General features: G+C 38.7%; 1 protein-coding gene across 1 annotated transcript; it reads left to right on the top strand.

The window, feature by feature from the left end:
• The first annotated feature begins 138 nt into the window (after positions 1-138).
• Positions 139-15330, top strand: LOC106169241 (O-acyltransferase like protein-like). Its single transcript, XM_086995971.1, has 18 exons — positions 139-1403; positions 1791-1946; positions 2384-2483; positions 2772-2868; positions 3027-3123; positions 3549-3639; positions 7522-7718; positions 7996-8064; positions 8551-8721; positions 9319-9412; positions 9886-9984; positions 10267-10432; positions 10865-10944; positions 11437-11544; positions 11742-11859; positions 13437-13623; positions 14114-14256; positions 14651-15330. The coding sequence occupies exons 1-18, from the start codon at positions 977-979 to the stop codon at positions 14759-14761; spliced, it is 2511 nt and encodes an 836-aa protein (XP_086852097.1). The 5' UTR covers positions 139-976; the 3' UTR covers positions 14762-15330.
• Positions 15331-16340: the final 1010 nt, after the last annotated feature.

Below are 16340 nucleotides of genomic sequence, written 5' to 3'. Positions count from 1 at the left end.
TATCTTACTCAGTACATTCCACTTTATCAAATCACCAATTTTGTTAATTTGATTTATTGAGTCTGAGGTAGGACCCAATATGGAAGTTTATTGGGCCCCGGGTCTGAGTTAATGAGGCGTAATAGTCGGTACATGGACGCGCTATTTGAGGAGGTGGTCCTACACGAGAAAAGGAAATTTCGGTTGAGAATAAGTTGAACATTATTTGCTTTTCTTATCAAAAGAGTACAGCTGCAATGACCCTTATCTAAAGATATTTATACATGTCGAAGGCCTACCGGTACCCTTTACCAGGACCACAGAGTGAAGTTTTCACTGGATATTCAGATTTGTCCCTGACTTAATCACGGTACATTTCCCAACTGTGACTGTTTGATGGGGGTATAGTATGTAACGAAGCCGTATGTTTTAAAATTCAGTGTGTGTGTGTGTGTGTGTGTGTGTGTGTGTGTGTGTGTGCGCGCGCGCGCACGAGCGCACGCTTCTCTTCGACTTGTTTATACCCATTCAATGACACGATAATCTCCCACAAACAGAAGGTAGTATGTCATTAGCCGCTTAAGTGTTAACCTTGTATCCTTAGTTAAACCCTAGATCATTGCGAAATACTAGAATCTAAAAATCGCTATGTACACAGGGTTTTTAGATAAGATACAGAGTGATCCAAAATGGTGTGCACGTTTGCTAACAATGTGTCATATTCGGGTTGAGTTTGCCCGTGTCCCATGTATGCATGACACAAAGACTGGTTTCTTTTTAAGCACTGCGTATGTCGCTAAGTTTAAACCTGACCCGACGTATTCTTCCAAACCCGTTCAGATTGACATATTGCACCTCCATCTCCACGAGTTCCATACAGTGTGACCTGTAGTGCTTTGAGATCCTGACGAGGACAATAATCGACCAGAGGAAGACAGGACTCCAGACTTCGCTACCCGTTCATTTGTGACTACACCATCCAAATTAACACACCTGGATGGTATCCTTGCCAATTATTACCCAACCCATGATGAAAGGCTGGGTGGCTGTCTTGGGTATTTTGGCCGTCTCAGCTACTTGTTTCACCCCACTTGGTGCGCAAAACACAACTGGCATCGGGGGTTTCCTGAAGTCGATCGTAACCCGGGAATCTATCGTTGAAGTCCTAAATAGTATCCAAGGAGATCTCCCGCCCCAACTGAAAAAAATTTTCCAGAGCATAGACGCAGGTGCCATTGCCATACAGCTGCTCAACCAGACGGACCGGATTTTTGCGGAGCTGGACCGCAGTGATTTCACCTTGTCCAACCTGGCTGACTTACCCGCGACACTTGGTCAAATCTTCGCTCCCGCTGGAAACAATGGCAACGCTGCCCAGAACGCGAGCGTCCAGAACTTTCTACAGAACATATTGGGGGCACAAGGTAATTATGATCTAATGTCATATGAAATTGAACATACGTAGAATTAAGCCAAATTAAGCTGAAAAAGGTTTGAAAATACGCGCTCGAATCTATAATCTTTCCCTCAAAATGCCATTCAGGATTTCTCGAAACATCAAATACTGAAAATGAATATTGATGAATATCATTCACTTTGCATTATTCCTCGGTTTATTGTGAATCATCTGAGAAAAATTTCATATTAACGTTTAGATCAAAGCCCTTGCATGTATATTTTGCAATTTTACCCGCTACTGCATTGAAAAAAATATTATTCCAACGTCAGCGAATCGTTGTATTGAATAGCTCTCCTCTTTGCGCCATCGTTTATTAAACCTCAATAAAGCACAGTTATTTTTCAACTCACAGGGGTAAACATCGACACCTACAGACCTCTGATGCAGGAAGCGCTGCCTCTCCTCCTGGATCAGGTTCCCGGCATGCAGTTCGTCCAGGGCCAGTGCAAGAAAGACATTGGCTTGTTCCTTGAGGGTCTGCTTACTGGACAGGCGTGGGCTATGAACAGTGAGTGTGCTTTGTACAGTAAATAAATTACTCCACCCTTATCAATTAGGCAATTAGCACTTACTTGCCATGAGACCACCCTTTGCTACTCACGCAATGGTCCAGAACATTTAATACAGACATTAATATGTCACATTGTAAAAATTGTTATCATGTGTACAATAGTAGGGTTATATAATAAAAGCTGCCATATTTGGTCAAATCTCAAACAATCGAAATTCCTTGTTGCCTTCTTTCTTGTTGTGAATGGGACTATGGAGTTTCGGGTACACTGAGATGGAGGAGACATAAATAACCCCTTTATCAAATGCAACTGAAGTTTTGAATCTACGGGCGAACATGTGCAAAAATAAAAAAGGAATACATGTACCTGTCCCCTGTCGACTCTGAAGGTAAGGTTTATCAACCTTCAGTACAAGTGTTTATTATTTTTTCAGTGTTTGACTCTTATGGTAAGCCACCTGCTGGGATATTGTACGGAAACCTCAGGTGGCTTGGACAGTACGATGAATGTATGCGAGTGGAGGCCACCATTCCGTATGTACAAATATGGAAATATCAACGTTGATTGTATGTGTGCTTTTTTTAAATATAACTACATTTAAATTACCGATATTGGTATATGGCGATGAATCGACCACCTTCACTCACTGGTAGGCATTTTTTTAGTTAATAATACTGCGACAGCATAGGCTTATATTCTCTCTCTTTCTCTCTCTCTCTCTCTCTCTCGACCTGCATCTAAGTTTCTTAAACACACACACATACAAACATGTACACACTCACCTGTTATGATTTACTATGTAAGTGTTTTGAATTATCCAGAAAGGTTGGCTTGCAGAAAATCGACGAGCACTTTAAGGGGGAGTATTGCAAAGCTTATATCAAATTTCCAAGTGGAGCAGCTCCAGGAGCTGGAGGGGTAAGTCATTTAAAGTATACTCACCTTGTCTTACCTTAACAATTAATCTAGCAGTATTTAAATACATTTAAGCCTCGCTAGCACGTGAAGTTTCTATATATGTAGAAAGGGAGTGGCGAATTGTAACCATGCATCAATCTATGTTATATTTTTTATAGAATTTCGCGTTGCTGGCGGGAGGCGATCAATTTATTCAGCTAGGGATGTGTTTTCCAGACTCTTGCACATCAGCTGATATCACGATGTTGGGTCAAGGTACCAGTTATCACATACTTATAGCTGTTTTTTCTTTCTTTTTAAAACATTTTCTTCGAAACCAATATCGCAGCATTGTTTTATTGTATTCACCAGTTTTGGCAACAAGCATACTAGTAACTACCGTAGGTGGAATGGGAGTTTAGTTCAATCCACGCGCATGTTGCATACATATTTGAGATTATGATATGTTGTAATTATTTATTTATTTATTTATTTATTTATTTATTTATCATTGTGATTGTTCAGTCCTATGCAATTTCATCTGTCATGTATAGAATGCCAATTAATAAATGCGCCTCCCAAACATGAATATTAATTCAGTTAGCACCCATTTACTTTCCCTTCGCCTCGTGTCTATCTGCATGTAAATATCAAACTCATGTTCGAATTTTTTGCAATAAATCAATTATCTTTTATTTCAGCTTTAATGGGAAATACTACTTTCCCACGCGCCCAATGTGAAAAATCCAAAGTTCCCAAACTAAACGAAGATCCAAAGGCAATAGCATGCATGTAAGTTCGAAAATTTTACAAAAAACTGTTTTTTTCACATTGTTATATCCTTATATTTATGAAATACAAAACAAAATGTGTTTGAATGGGATGTTTGTAATACATGTGACTCTGTGAATCTCGAAGAATACTAATAAATTACAAACTGTCTTTACTAGCTGTTTTCTTAATGAAAACTCATCGAATTAGCCTGCAGAAGCGCCATGCTGATACCTCACAGGTATACTGTAGTAAACATGTTAGTAAGAATTATTTTGAATAAGGTCAACATTTTCGCAAAAAGTCCCCTACTACAACTTGCAGTCATGGACCTACAGTTTTGTGCAGAGAAGATGCCATTACGGATATGCTTACTTCAAAAACGATTAACTTGTCTTACGTACGCCCCTTAAGAGGACAAAAGAATTGTGTGAAAATCCGTAGGCTAAAGGACAATGCCGACTTACGTACATCTTACTCACATCTTACGTACATCTTACACACATGCAGCGATGAGTAAGAAGGGGTGGGCTTACGCAAATAGGGTAACGGCGGGGTGTTTCTCGCCTTTCGGCAACACACAATCATGTGTGAAAACAGGCGTGATATATGATCTCGCTTAATTGTGGGTTATTAAATCGTCCTGTGTTACGCTGCGACGCGACCCTTTGCTCTGGTTAGAATGGGATGTTTAAGAGTTATTCACATTGATTTACTGATTTCTTGTAAATGATACCTTTATCAACGAGTCGATGATACGTCACTGTGTTGTGGTCTATTATACTGCAGGTCCAGTTTCCCGCTAACTGTGATGCAACCCAGGCATAACTTTGACTAAGTGAGTCAGTGAGCCGACTTTAAAATGTCCAAAAAAAAAAAAAAAAATAAATAACATTTAAACCCAAAATAATTTCCCTTTTTTTTCACCGACGTCCGACTAATCATACTGTTCAATCGGAGTAACATAAATGCGAAAACTCGTAATAAGTTTCACGGCACTTTCACGTCACATGACTGCGTACAAATTTAACGAAGGCCATTTGTGCCAAGGTAAACGCTTGGTTCATTTCCTCTAGCTTCCGGTTTTTAAGCCAATCAGTACTTCGTTGACATTTTACACTACACGTACGACTACATGTGTCAAATTAATGCAAAATGGCGGGAAAGTGGGCTGGAATAGCCGTCTTGATTTAAGCAGGAATTTGATCACTGTTGTGTGGCTCAGTTTATAGTGAAGGAGGTTTTATATCTTGTTCTGCTTGCTTGACTATCGCCAGAGGCTTAAGGTGTGAATATCACTGTAACACTACCTTTGTTAAACGCACAATTACAGGCCAGTCGTTATCGGTGGGGGTGAGGGGGGAGTTAAACGCTACATCTATTGTATTACAATATTTAGAGCCTGTGTCGGCTTTGACAAGAGTCAGTATGGTGAACAATTCTAGATAGTAAAGAGGTGCTAATAGTAATCCGTAATTATGCCGTTTCTGTAGCACATCCCTCCATCCTTGATTTTAGTTTGCTAACTAGTCGATACCCTATTTAGCGCAGTCTAATTTTAAGAGTATTGTGGGTTTTTTTTACCCGTAAAAGCAACGTCCAATCCTATGTAATGAACATCAAACTTACAGATCACACCAACAACTTAACATCTTAACGGAATCTCTTTCTGTAATGTTTGAGTTAATTGATGGTGGGAAAAGTCTTATTATTCAATGATTATAATAATTGTAGAAATAGGGCTACATGTAGTCGCACAAAAGCACATTCCTTAATACTGTGATCAATTCCAGGGTGTAGGGTTTCGTATATTTTGAAACTGCACTATTAACTTACGGACTTTGGACAGCTGGCTTGCAGACAGCTCCGTGCTTTAGATTTCCTCTTGGGATGATAATTTCACTGTTGTCAGGTGCTGGTTTCGTATCGGCAGTTGCCGCAGGGAGCGTGATTGAAATCAAACTTGGCACATCTTGAAAGTTTAAGTCGGACAAAAGATTTTCAGGTGACACTTTAAATCAGAGCTGCCACGTAAGCTAACAGTTTAATTACTGCAACGTACAGGTAAATTGAGAGCTCCGATAAGATCGCCATCTTCCTATCTCTCCATCAACATATTTCTTGAGACTGCCTTTATTTTCGTTCACTGTTCAACAAGGATAATTATCAAACGAAGAGCATTGTATGAAGAAGGGATTTTTATTTATTATTTTATTCATGAAACAATAAGAAATCTGCTCGTTTCAGCAGAAGAACGGGAATATAAAACTATTAATTTAAAATAAAGTTCTTTGAAAATTGCAATTTAAAATAAAGTTCTTAAAAAACTGCTTGCTTAAATCATTCCATCAAGATACACGTGAACTAAGTCTGGATCGAATAAGTTGTATGGATAATGTCATATAAGAATATTTGCTATATAAATATATGCCAGACATTTCCTTTATTGCGATAAATAAAATATTCTGATATAAATTCGAAAAAAAAAAAAAAAAAAAAAACACAGAAGAAACATCCGTCGCCAGTAATAGGTGCTGGTGACAGTCCGTATCGGTAACGTATAATGTGACAGAACGAGCTTGCATGCACCAAACCAAGCAAAGTTCAACCAAAAAATTGTAACATTTATTGGTAATAAATTTATAATAGTGTGAGCATTTCAATGTAATAATTTGAGCTGAAATTGATACCTCGAGGAAAAACGTAAAATACACCGTCTTATTTGGGTTATTGTTCCTTTATTTTCAATATTCAGAATCAACAACACATGGGAATTTCAAAATCTACAACACAATTTACAGCAAAAAAAAAAAAAATAAAAAACTGTCACTATGTGCGCAGCAAAAACGCCTGTTGAAACGGGGGCGTCTCGATAGTCCGAAGGTTCATTGGTCCGAAGGTTCATTGGTCCGAAAAGTGGTAACATTTTCATCGATTTTTTAACCAAGGGTTCATTGGTCCGAAGGTTCTATAGTGAACTTTCGGACCAATGAACCTTCGGACTATTGAACCTTCGGACTATCGCTACGGCCCCGTTGAAACAATTTTAGGAGTGATATTAATTTGTAACCGAGTCTTGAGAACCAAGACATCGTGAAGAGAGAAAATGCTATCTTAAACCTAGGTCCCAACTACGTTTTGGACGCACGGTTTTTAGGCTCCTTGCGTCCGTCTAGGGCGTAGCTAAATCGCAGGGAGGGAATCAAATAAAGCCTAGATCCCAACCGAAAGTATGGGCTGCTATGCGTGGTCTACGGCCAAAAAATGGGGAAAAACGTGGGAGTTCGTGCGTGAGGAGCACGTCCATCGTGCGACTTTTGGAGGACGCAAACAGCACGTAGAAACTTTTCGACATGATCAACAGCCGCTTCGTGCGATCTTGCTACGTCCTAGCCGGACGCAAGGAACCTAAAAGCCGTGCGTGGAAAACGTAGTTGGGACCTAAGCTTAACTTTTCGACATGATCAACAGCCGCTACGTGCGATCTTGCTACGTCCTAGCTGGACGCAAGGAACCTAAAATACCGTACGTGGAAAACGTATTTGGGACCTAGGCTTTAAATACTAACTGAAGGACGAATACGATGAAAGCGTGCCACATATAGATAAATAATGATTGTGTGCAGTCGGGCAGATAATCAGATAAGCGGTTGGGACTTGGGAGATGACAATTAAAGCTGTCACTCAGCAGCATCGGTAGAGGGAGAGGTGGCAATTAAGGCTGTCACTCATCACCTTAAACGAGGCCAACTCAACTAACTACCCTTACCCCAGCTGACTTACTCTAAGCATTGTGTCCTATTGTGTTTACCCTGTAATTATGTGCAATTTGCGATACGTAAGTTTATCCATATCCGTAATGTCACCTTCTCTGCACAAAACTGTACATGTTCTTTTTTCCCAGAGCTGTCGTCTCCGTTTTCGCGTTCTTTCTCGTGGTTGGTACTTTGATAGAAGGTTTCGGTATAGACAAAATATTAACCCCAGCAAAAAGCTTCAGTGACGGTGGGTCAGTAATGTATACGGTGGTGCCAATGAAAGAAAAGATTGGGCACAAACCAAACGGAAACGACAGTCACGTGCAAGATGTCAACCCTAAAAGTAGGTTAACCTTGAGCTATTACTTTAAAAACACATATACAACTGTATGTCTGCGTATATTTAAAGTATATTTGGCAAAACGAAGTTTTAAGATTGTGAAGTTAAAGAAAATGTTTTTTTAATAATTAATGTATATAAAAGTCCAAATGGGGTTAAACATCTGCATGGTTCCTTTATTTGCATGTACCGGTACATGTTTATTTCTCATCTGAGTTCAAAAAAGCGCATTTCATAATTTCCACATATTTAACACGTCTATTTGTATGCAATGGGGAAGTGGATGGGAACGGCGTGAGTGTTATCGACGTGGTGGTCTCTGAAAAGACAAAAGTTGAAGAACCACAAGGTAAAGACGAAATACAAAAACTTGCATTATATATGATGGTATTTTGGTATGGGTTTATAAATAAGATTACAGGATGTACCGGGGGTACATATATTCGAACCCGTAACACATTTGACATTTATTTTCAATCACCCTCCCACTCCTACTAGTATGTGTGTATCTGTGCTCGTCTTCTTGGGCCTTGATTTGCGTAGTCACTTTTAATTAAGATGCAGTGGCACAATACTCGGTCATCACATTTAGCGTATATATATATATATATATATATATATATATATATATATATATATATATATATATATATATTTTTTTTTTTTTTTTTTTTTTTTTTTTTTGCCAAGATGCCTCAAACGTTTGCATCGATCATGAGTAACCCCTGGAAAGTGATGGGACATGCACTTTAAATGTGAACAGTGGTGATTGTAAGTACTTAGCACTGGTCATTAGGAATTCCTGACACTAATAATCTTTACTTCTTTTGTTCAGCTCCCGCTCTCGTCCGCCTGTTCACTGCCTTCTCTCTGTACACCACTCTCCCCAGACTACTGAGCACTCACCAAGGAAGTGCCGCCATTACCTGCCTCAATGGCATCCGAGTTATGAGCATCGGATGGGTTGTGCTGGGCCACACGTATTCTTTTTCATTTGGCAATGTCGGTGAGTTTATAACGCCAGATCGACTTTAAGTAATTTGTGTACTGGTATGCTTAAAGGTAGACTCCGTGGGTTTGAAAATCCCGAAAATGGTTATTTTTGCCTTCTACAGCTTCTTATAAAACCTCACATATACCATTTTGGCGGGTAAACTCATGAAGTGTACCTTTAATTTAATTTTATATTTAAAGTATTCGTGAGAAACGTCACTCACGTTCTTTATAACTTATTGTTTAATTGCTCTAATTGTTTTGTAATATTTTCTTGGATTGTTCTTGTATTACAAGGTTCATATATGACATACAGTTACTGTTTGTTGTAAAATTAAAAGTAAAAAGAAAGAAATGATATCGTGGAGACCATTACGGAATCGACAAATCAGTAAAATAGAAATAATTCTGCAAAGATGTTACATGTATCTGGTATGTGGGACGATAGCCTGATATATTGAAGATTTTCAGGGAACGAAAGGAAAATTGCACCCGTAATTGAGGCAAATGCATAAAACTGTTTTCCCTCCTCAAACAGTGCATTTATTAAACCATAACAGAAGAAAGAAATTTTAATTTTAATAAAAAGACAACAAATGGCTTATTTCAGATAACATTGTCTTTGAGTTTGAGGAAACGAAGAGGTTTTCATTCAACGCAGTAGGGAATGCTTTATTTTCTGTGGATTCGTTCTTCTTATTGAGGTACGTAAGCCGTAACGCGAGGTCTAGTCAGTGTATTTTCTCACCATGGTCAACACCTTGTGACGCCAGAAATATTGCCAGAAACTTAACCGCTTTTGAACGCAACCGATTGTAGAACTTTAAGTTTACATGTAATATATTGCCTTTTTCGTATTAATATTGTGCATCTACAGTGTGCTAGTACAAATTCCGCTTTATATACTCTGCATGCATATACCTTCGTTAAGGAGCTGTAAATATACTTCATTTCAGTTATTTTCATTTAAATTCCATCTCAAATTAAGACTTGTGATTTCATTTATAGTACGTGTGTTTAGTTGTGTTCAGATACTGTGTCTTGCATTGCAGCTGTACCGATTGCATTGCATCGCTTTAAGTGTGCTAGTATTGCTTTGTGTTGTGTCAGCGCTGTGTACATTTGTAGTAGTTTTATTATTTCACTTAACCTTCACTTCTTATTCTTCACATTGTAGTGGTGTCCTTGCGGCGTATTTGTTCCTGAGACAACTTCGCAGAGAAAACGGCATCAGACCGAAGACCATGATCATGTATTACGTACACAGAATAATCCGGTGAGAACGTGTACTGGTACCTACTTATACAATACGTGCAATGCTTTTGTCTCCACATCCTTTACAAAATAGGATCCTACACTGTAAAAACAGTGTTTATCATTTAAACACATACAACACACGTTTAACACCTAAACGCATTTAGAAATATGTGTAAAAGCTAAACACGTAGAGCTTTTCAGGCTTGTAACAGAAGAAAATGCTAGACACGTTTGACACGTTTGACATGTCAAGCTATGTGTTAAGCTTCATCGTCGTCGCTGCTGATTGCTTCTTTTCCAGGCTGTCCCCTCTGTATTATATGCTGATATTTATCTATGCCACGCTGACCATATACATGGGAAGTGGGCCGATGTGGAACGGTAAACTCCACGATGGTGAATTCTGTGCCAACAACTGGTGGACTAACCTCCTGTATTTGAACAACGTTATCAATAATAAAGAACAGGTATGTGGCCATGGTGCACCTTTCGATTTTCCAATAACTCTTGAACGTGCGCAGTACTTCCAATTTAGTGCAGGGCTGTTACTTAATGACACATATTATTCAATAATTGATGTGTGGAGCAGAACTTTTTCGGTGTAAGTCATGTGAATGACGCATGCGCAGTTAAATGCCAAAAGTTAGAAACGAGACCAGATGGTACGGAGAATAAATGGTTTATTCACTGAAAAACGTTAGTACCGGTACATCCACATGGGTAGATGGAAATGTAAAAAAGAGATATGGGAGGTACAGTTATAAATAAATAGCGTATTTTGCAATGATATGTACAAGTATCATACTGGCAACTACTCTGTACCCATTCTATTTAAATGCTTATATTGTACTAATTGAAGGACCCACTTTTTGAATATTTCTCCTGATTTTCACTTCCAGTGTTTCGACCTGAGTTGGTACATTGCAAATGATTTCCAGTTTTACGTGGTTGCTCCATTATTCCTGATCCCACTGTATTTGTAAGTGGAGTGTTTTACCTACTCTGCTCTAAAATTAAAAATCAAATAAAGGACATATTGGTGTGTACAAACGAGCAATAAGCATACTACCGGTACATGTACATGTAGTACAAACGCGCGCATACACACAATGTGAATGCAAATACATGTACATGTACTTTGTATTTGTTCAGTTCTGTAGTTACGAATATTAATGCATTACCGGGTATACATGTATGTCTGGTCGAAGCACTAGTAGAACTAAGTAAATAGAGAGAATAGAAGTAATGATGTTCAGGCCTTATGAACGACTTGCCGTTGGGTTGGCCTGTCTGGTCACGTGACCACTAACAAAGTCAACGTGGGTCTTGTCAACGTCGTAAAAAAATGCACTATCCCTGTATATATTGTATGCATGTATATTCATTTTATTTATTTATTCATTTACAGTTTTTGTGTACTGTGTTTAATCAATGGCGCTCTCTTCCACCGGTGAAATATATCCACTTTCAGGAAGCCGTTGATCGGAGTCCTGCTCCTGCTGTTGGGTGTTGTGGCATGCGGCCTGGCGGCGGCATTCACATTGGCCGGAATGGAAGGAGACATGCACTTGTTTGGCAAGTAAGACCTGACACCATGACTTTTAAATCACCGCCCCGTTATTGGGATCCAAATCACATGTACGTGTGCACGAGTCACGGCCGGGGAATTCAGCCATATGCTGATACAATGTATGGTTTCAAAGGATCGTGTTAGTTTCCTCGTACATGCACCTGTATGTTCCCCATCTAGTGTCAACTGATTTTATTTTATTTCAGCCCAGATTTCTTCGCCGACTATTACATCCTCCCCTGGTGCCGTATTAGCCCATACTTGGTCGGCCTCATGGTGGGATACATACTGTACAAGACAGATCTTAAGATTAAATTCAATAAGGTAAGATAGCATTACCTGTGAAACTATCGGTCCAACTCCACGGAGACTCTCTCTGAATGCAATCAGTTTAACAGATTAACATGTCACTAAGAGGAGGCGTGTTATAACACCCGTTAAACTGATTGCATTCAGCAAAAATCTACGCATCCTATAGTAGTTGGAACGATCTATCGTAGACCGTTAGTTTTAATGGGAATGAGACTTTAAGTGTCTATGATACCATGTGTAGATAGGACATCTAGTTTTTTTTTTTTACTTAAATGAGATATTACGTTATTAGACCGGCTAATATTACCTGTATTATCAATATACCGACTTTAGTCCAACTTTCCCAACGAGGAGAACACAACACGTTTCTTTTTAATTTGCTTACAGTTGGAGAGAGGAAGGGATGTGGCTGAATAGTTTTCCCCGCCCTTGTCTATACCCAAATCCGCCTGTTTACCAAGCCAGTTTATATAACCATTAATAATAGTTCATTTTGTCAGTGGCTTATACATTACATCAAGGAGTTATAACAAATTGGTATTCTGAACAAATCGGGTTATTTTTTTCAAGAAATATTGGAGCAGTATCCATGCAATATATACCACGCCACGACCAAGATGTTCAAGAATCTAAACACACCAAATTTTTTTATAATCTTGCATTTGAAAAGTACAAAAAGCGGTAAGGCTTTTGGCCGTAACAAGCGTAACACTTTTTGATCGGAACTCATGAAAATTGTCAATTGTCGTATCCAAGCTAGACCACATGTAAAATCGCAAAAAAAAACAATACTGCTCAAGCAAGTGTGTTGCACACATAACAATTAGTTAAATTTTATGACTGTCATGTGACACAAGTTTCAAAAAGTAGGAGGAAAATGTCTTTTGGAGTAATTTTTTTTTCGAAATATTAACAAGATGGCGGCTTAAGCATCTGCTTGTTATTCGGCTACTGAAAGTGCACCTAAGTTTTATTCTTTGCTATTGCCACAAATTACTTAACAATTGCAACTGTATAAAGACCAAACTTTTTTCATCTGATACTATATTGATAGGCACTTGTTATGAGTGGGAAATATTTTTCGTGCAATATTTATTCTCCACACACCACCTCGCGAGATCAACGTGTAGCTGGACACTTACACAGTGAGACCCTACGACATAAAAGTTGCAACTTATCTTCATATTTCGTGTAGTTATGCATTTAAAAGCACTTACCTGTTTTTTGAAAACCTTGTCCAACGTAATATCATATAAATTCTGTATTTCTCTCATTTTTTAGAAACTTGGGAGTCCGTTTCTGTTTCTGTCCTCAAAAATCAACAGACGAAGGCACAGATACTAACAAACGAGATTTAAACGAGAGTAGCAATTAAGCGTAACAGAGATAGGCATCCATTGTTCTCTGGGTTCTATTCATTCCGACCAATGAGAGACCGTAATACGGGCTCCGCCCCCACGCGTGTAATCTCCTTCTGTTATAACTCCTTGATTACATGTATCTTTTTGCCGCTTTTTGAAATCCCTTTACATATTTCATGATTACAAAGTTTAAGATTATAATTTTAACCTTTATTATCGCCTGTCTAGTTCCTGGCTGCCCTGTGTTGGCTGGTGTCGCTAGGTGTCATCTTCATGTTGACCTACGTCAGACACGACGAGGATCAGAATGGTCCCTGGGAGAAAGACGCCGCCATCGCCTACGAGGTGATCAGCAGACCGCTCTGGGCGCTTGCCTTGGGCTGGGTCGTTATAGCCTGCGCCACGGGATATGGCGGTAAGATTTTTGCTATCAATTAATTTACTTGTTTTTGTTTGTTTGTTTCTATATTTGTTTGTTTGTTTATCTATTTATTCACCCGTCTATCCATGCATCCATTCATTATTTAATTCATTCATTCGTTTATTTAATATTTTTATTTATACATCCATTCATTCATTCATTTTGTTTGGTTTAGTTTTAACACTTTTTATAGACGAGGGAGCCAAATTTGGACCAGGGCGGTTGGCCCACACACTTGTCTCTATTTACTCATTGATCTCTTGATTAGATTGGTTTACTCTTTTAAGATGAAATACATGCATCTTTGTATACCACTTTCTAAAGCAAACGGGTAGGAAACAAGTGGGGGGGGGGGGGGGGGGGGGAAGGTGACGCACACTTTAATTTTTTGTCACCCCCATACACACATCTAATTTGCCGCCTACGCGCTTGCTATACAATTGTATGTACAGTATAAATATAACCCCCCCCCCCTTAATTCCAGGATTTATCAACACTATCCTGTCCTATCCGGCCTGGGTTCCACTGGGGCGGCTTACCTTTGCTGTGTATTTTGTACACTTCTTCATTATCACAATATACCAGAGTACTCGTATTAAGGATATCACCATCTCTGACTTTACAGTGGTAAGTTGGACGTTTTAGTTATGAATTAGGCAATTGTGGCGAGTTGGAATTGACATGTATATTTTGTTAGACTCATAATGTTGGTATATACCTGGATATATTTTGTTTCAATTTTGAATCAAGAATTTCAAACATGACTTTATTATACATTGTAATAGCAGTATATTTTATAATAACTTAATTTCACGGCGCTGTTTTAGATATTGTTAGATGTCAGAGTGTAACGTATTAAAAGTTAGATCAAGACGGGGAAATTAAAAATGCCAGCTTGAGACCCGCCCCTTAAACTAGGAGGTTCGCAATCTGCGTTTTCATCACCTGCACATGTTTACAAGGTGTTATATATTGTCAGTATCATTCTTTGTTCGGCTTAATTCTTTTAAATTCATTTCAGGCTATCCTGTTTACGGCCTACATCACGCTGGCGTACGCAGCAGCCCTGGTGGCCTCTCTGCTCTTTGAAGCGCCGATACTCGGCCTGGAGAAAATGATCCTGAGAAAGTAGTCCCTTCGACACGAGGCAAAAACGGATTTAAATAAAACTGTTGTTCTTCTGACTAATTTTTCTCAGATCTTTTTTATCTTGGTTGCACGTAATGAAGATCTTGTGAAGTACCGGTACATGTTGGCACTTGTCCACCGTTTGTGTCTGTCTGTAATATAGACATTAGAAATCAGACTTACAAAAGCATATTTAGAATATATATAGTCATACCATTATAATGTTCCGGCCGATATAAGTTGAAGGCTCTTTTTTTACGGTGAATCATGAATTAACAAGAGACTAATAACCCCGTACGGGTTTACTTCTTGCAGGACATCTGAGGGCAGAGGGGGGTGGGGGTGGCCGTATCCCTCTTGCCCACAAAGCAATTGCACGCTTATCAGTGTGTCCCCGTAACAACACCTCACATATGGCGTGGCCCTCAAGATCCCAAAAACCTACAAGTGGTACCAAGTACCAGAAATTAACTGACGACCGTATCTGTCGCTTGAACTTGGTAAACTTGGCAATTGGAATATAACAAAGGAGTGTATTTGTTTTGTGCGTTTGAATATAGTATGAAGTATTAACTCGATAGTTCGTGTTTGATTTAACTTTAAGTTTAAACACCATTGTAGCTGCAGAGTGTGCGGAAATTATTCACCCAAACTTCGGGATGAGCGTACCGGTAGATAACAGAGCGAAATTAAATTTAATATTTTCACAAGTTTAAATTTAATTTTTTTATATATATCCATAGAAAATCCAATAAGTTTTTAATGTAATGTACAATGTATCTTTTTCAAATTTGATGTGATGGGCAAATTTCAAATAAAGCTAAAAAATAATAAAACCAAAATAGGTCTAGGCTCTTTGTAAACTATTGTTACTGTACAAATAAGTTTCACCTCAGATTTGTAGGTAACGTTTCAAATTACACGTTGCGAGGTATTTTTTCAGCGGTTAACTAACGAGTTGGCTTGAAACATCATTGATTCGCCTATTAAAAACGGGCATTCCTCCAATTCCGACTGCACAATTCCTCCTTTGAATTTTGTATTTGCACGTTGTATTTTTTTCAAAGGGAGAACGGTGCTTTTTCGTGATCAAAGGTCAGTTTTTAGGCAATGTTTTGGTTCTAATATAACTATTATGGAGTTCTCTACTAACGTACGCGTTCAAAATAATAATAATGATAATAATAATAATAATAGGTACTCAGTTAGTACAGACAGACAGACAGACAGACAGACAGACAGACAATAAGACAGGCAAATAGAAGTTTTAATAAACGACTCAAATGATAAAGGTGCGTTTAGAATAAAACCCTTGCACAAATTTAACATTACCAGCTGCATTGTATTGCAACATAGACCAGATGTTGACGAAAACCTGTACCTTTTAATTTTAAGGAAAAGGCAAACACAGGAAATTTTGAGACTGTGATCATGAAGGAGCCATACATGCACCCCCCCTACCCCCCCCCCCCCCCCCCCCCCCACACACACACACAGACACACACATGTATGTAGACATCAAGGAGCGTACAAACAGTATCGCACATCAGTTTTCTTATGGAAAATAATAGATGTCGTCATTG

The sequence above is a fragment of the Lingula anatina genome, chromosome 9, assembly GCF_051362555.1.
Source record: "Lingula anatina isolate TDL-2025a chromosome 9, LinAna3.0, whole genome shotgun sequence".
In the NCBI taxonomy this organism is placed as follows: domain Eukaryota; kingdom Metazoa; phylum Brachiopoda; class Lingulata; order Lingulida; family Lingulidae; genus Lingula; species Lingula anatina.
The sequence above is the reverse complement of the archived record's forward strand: the minus strand, read 5'-3'. Positions and strand labels throughout refer to the sequence as shown.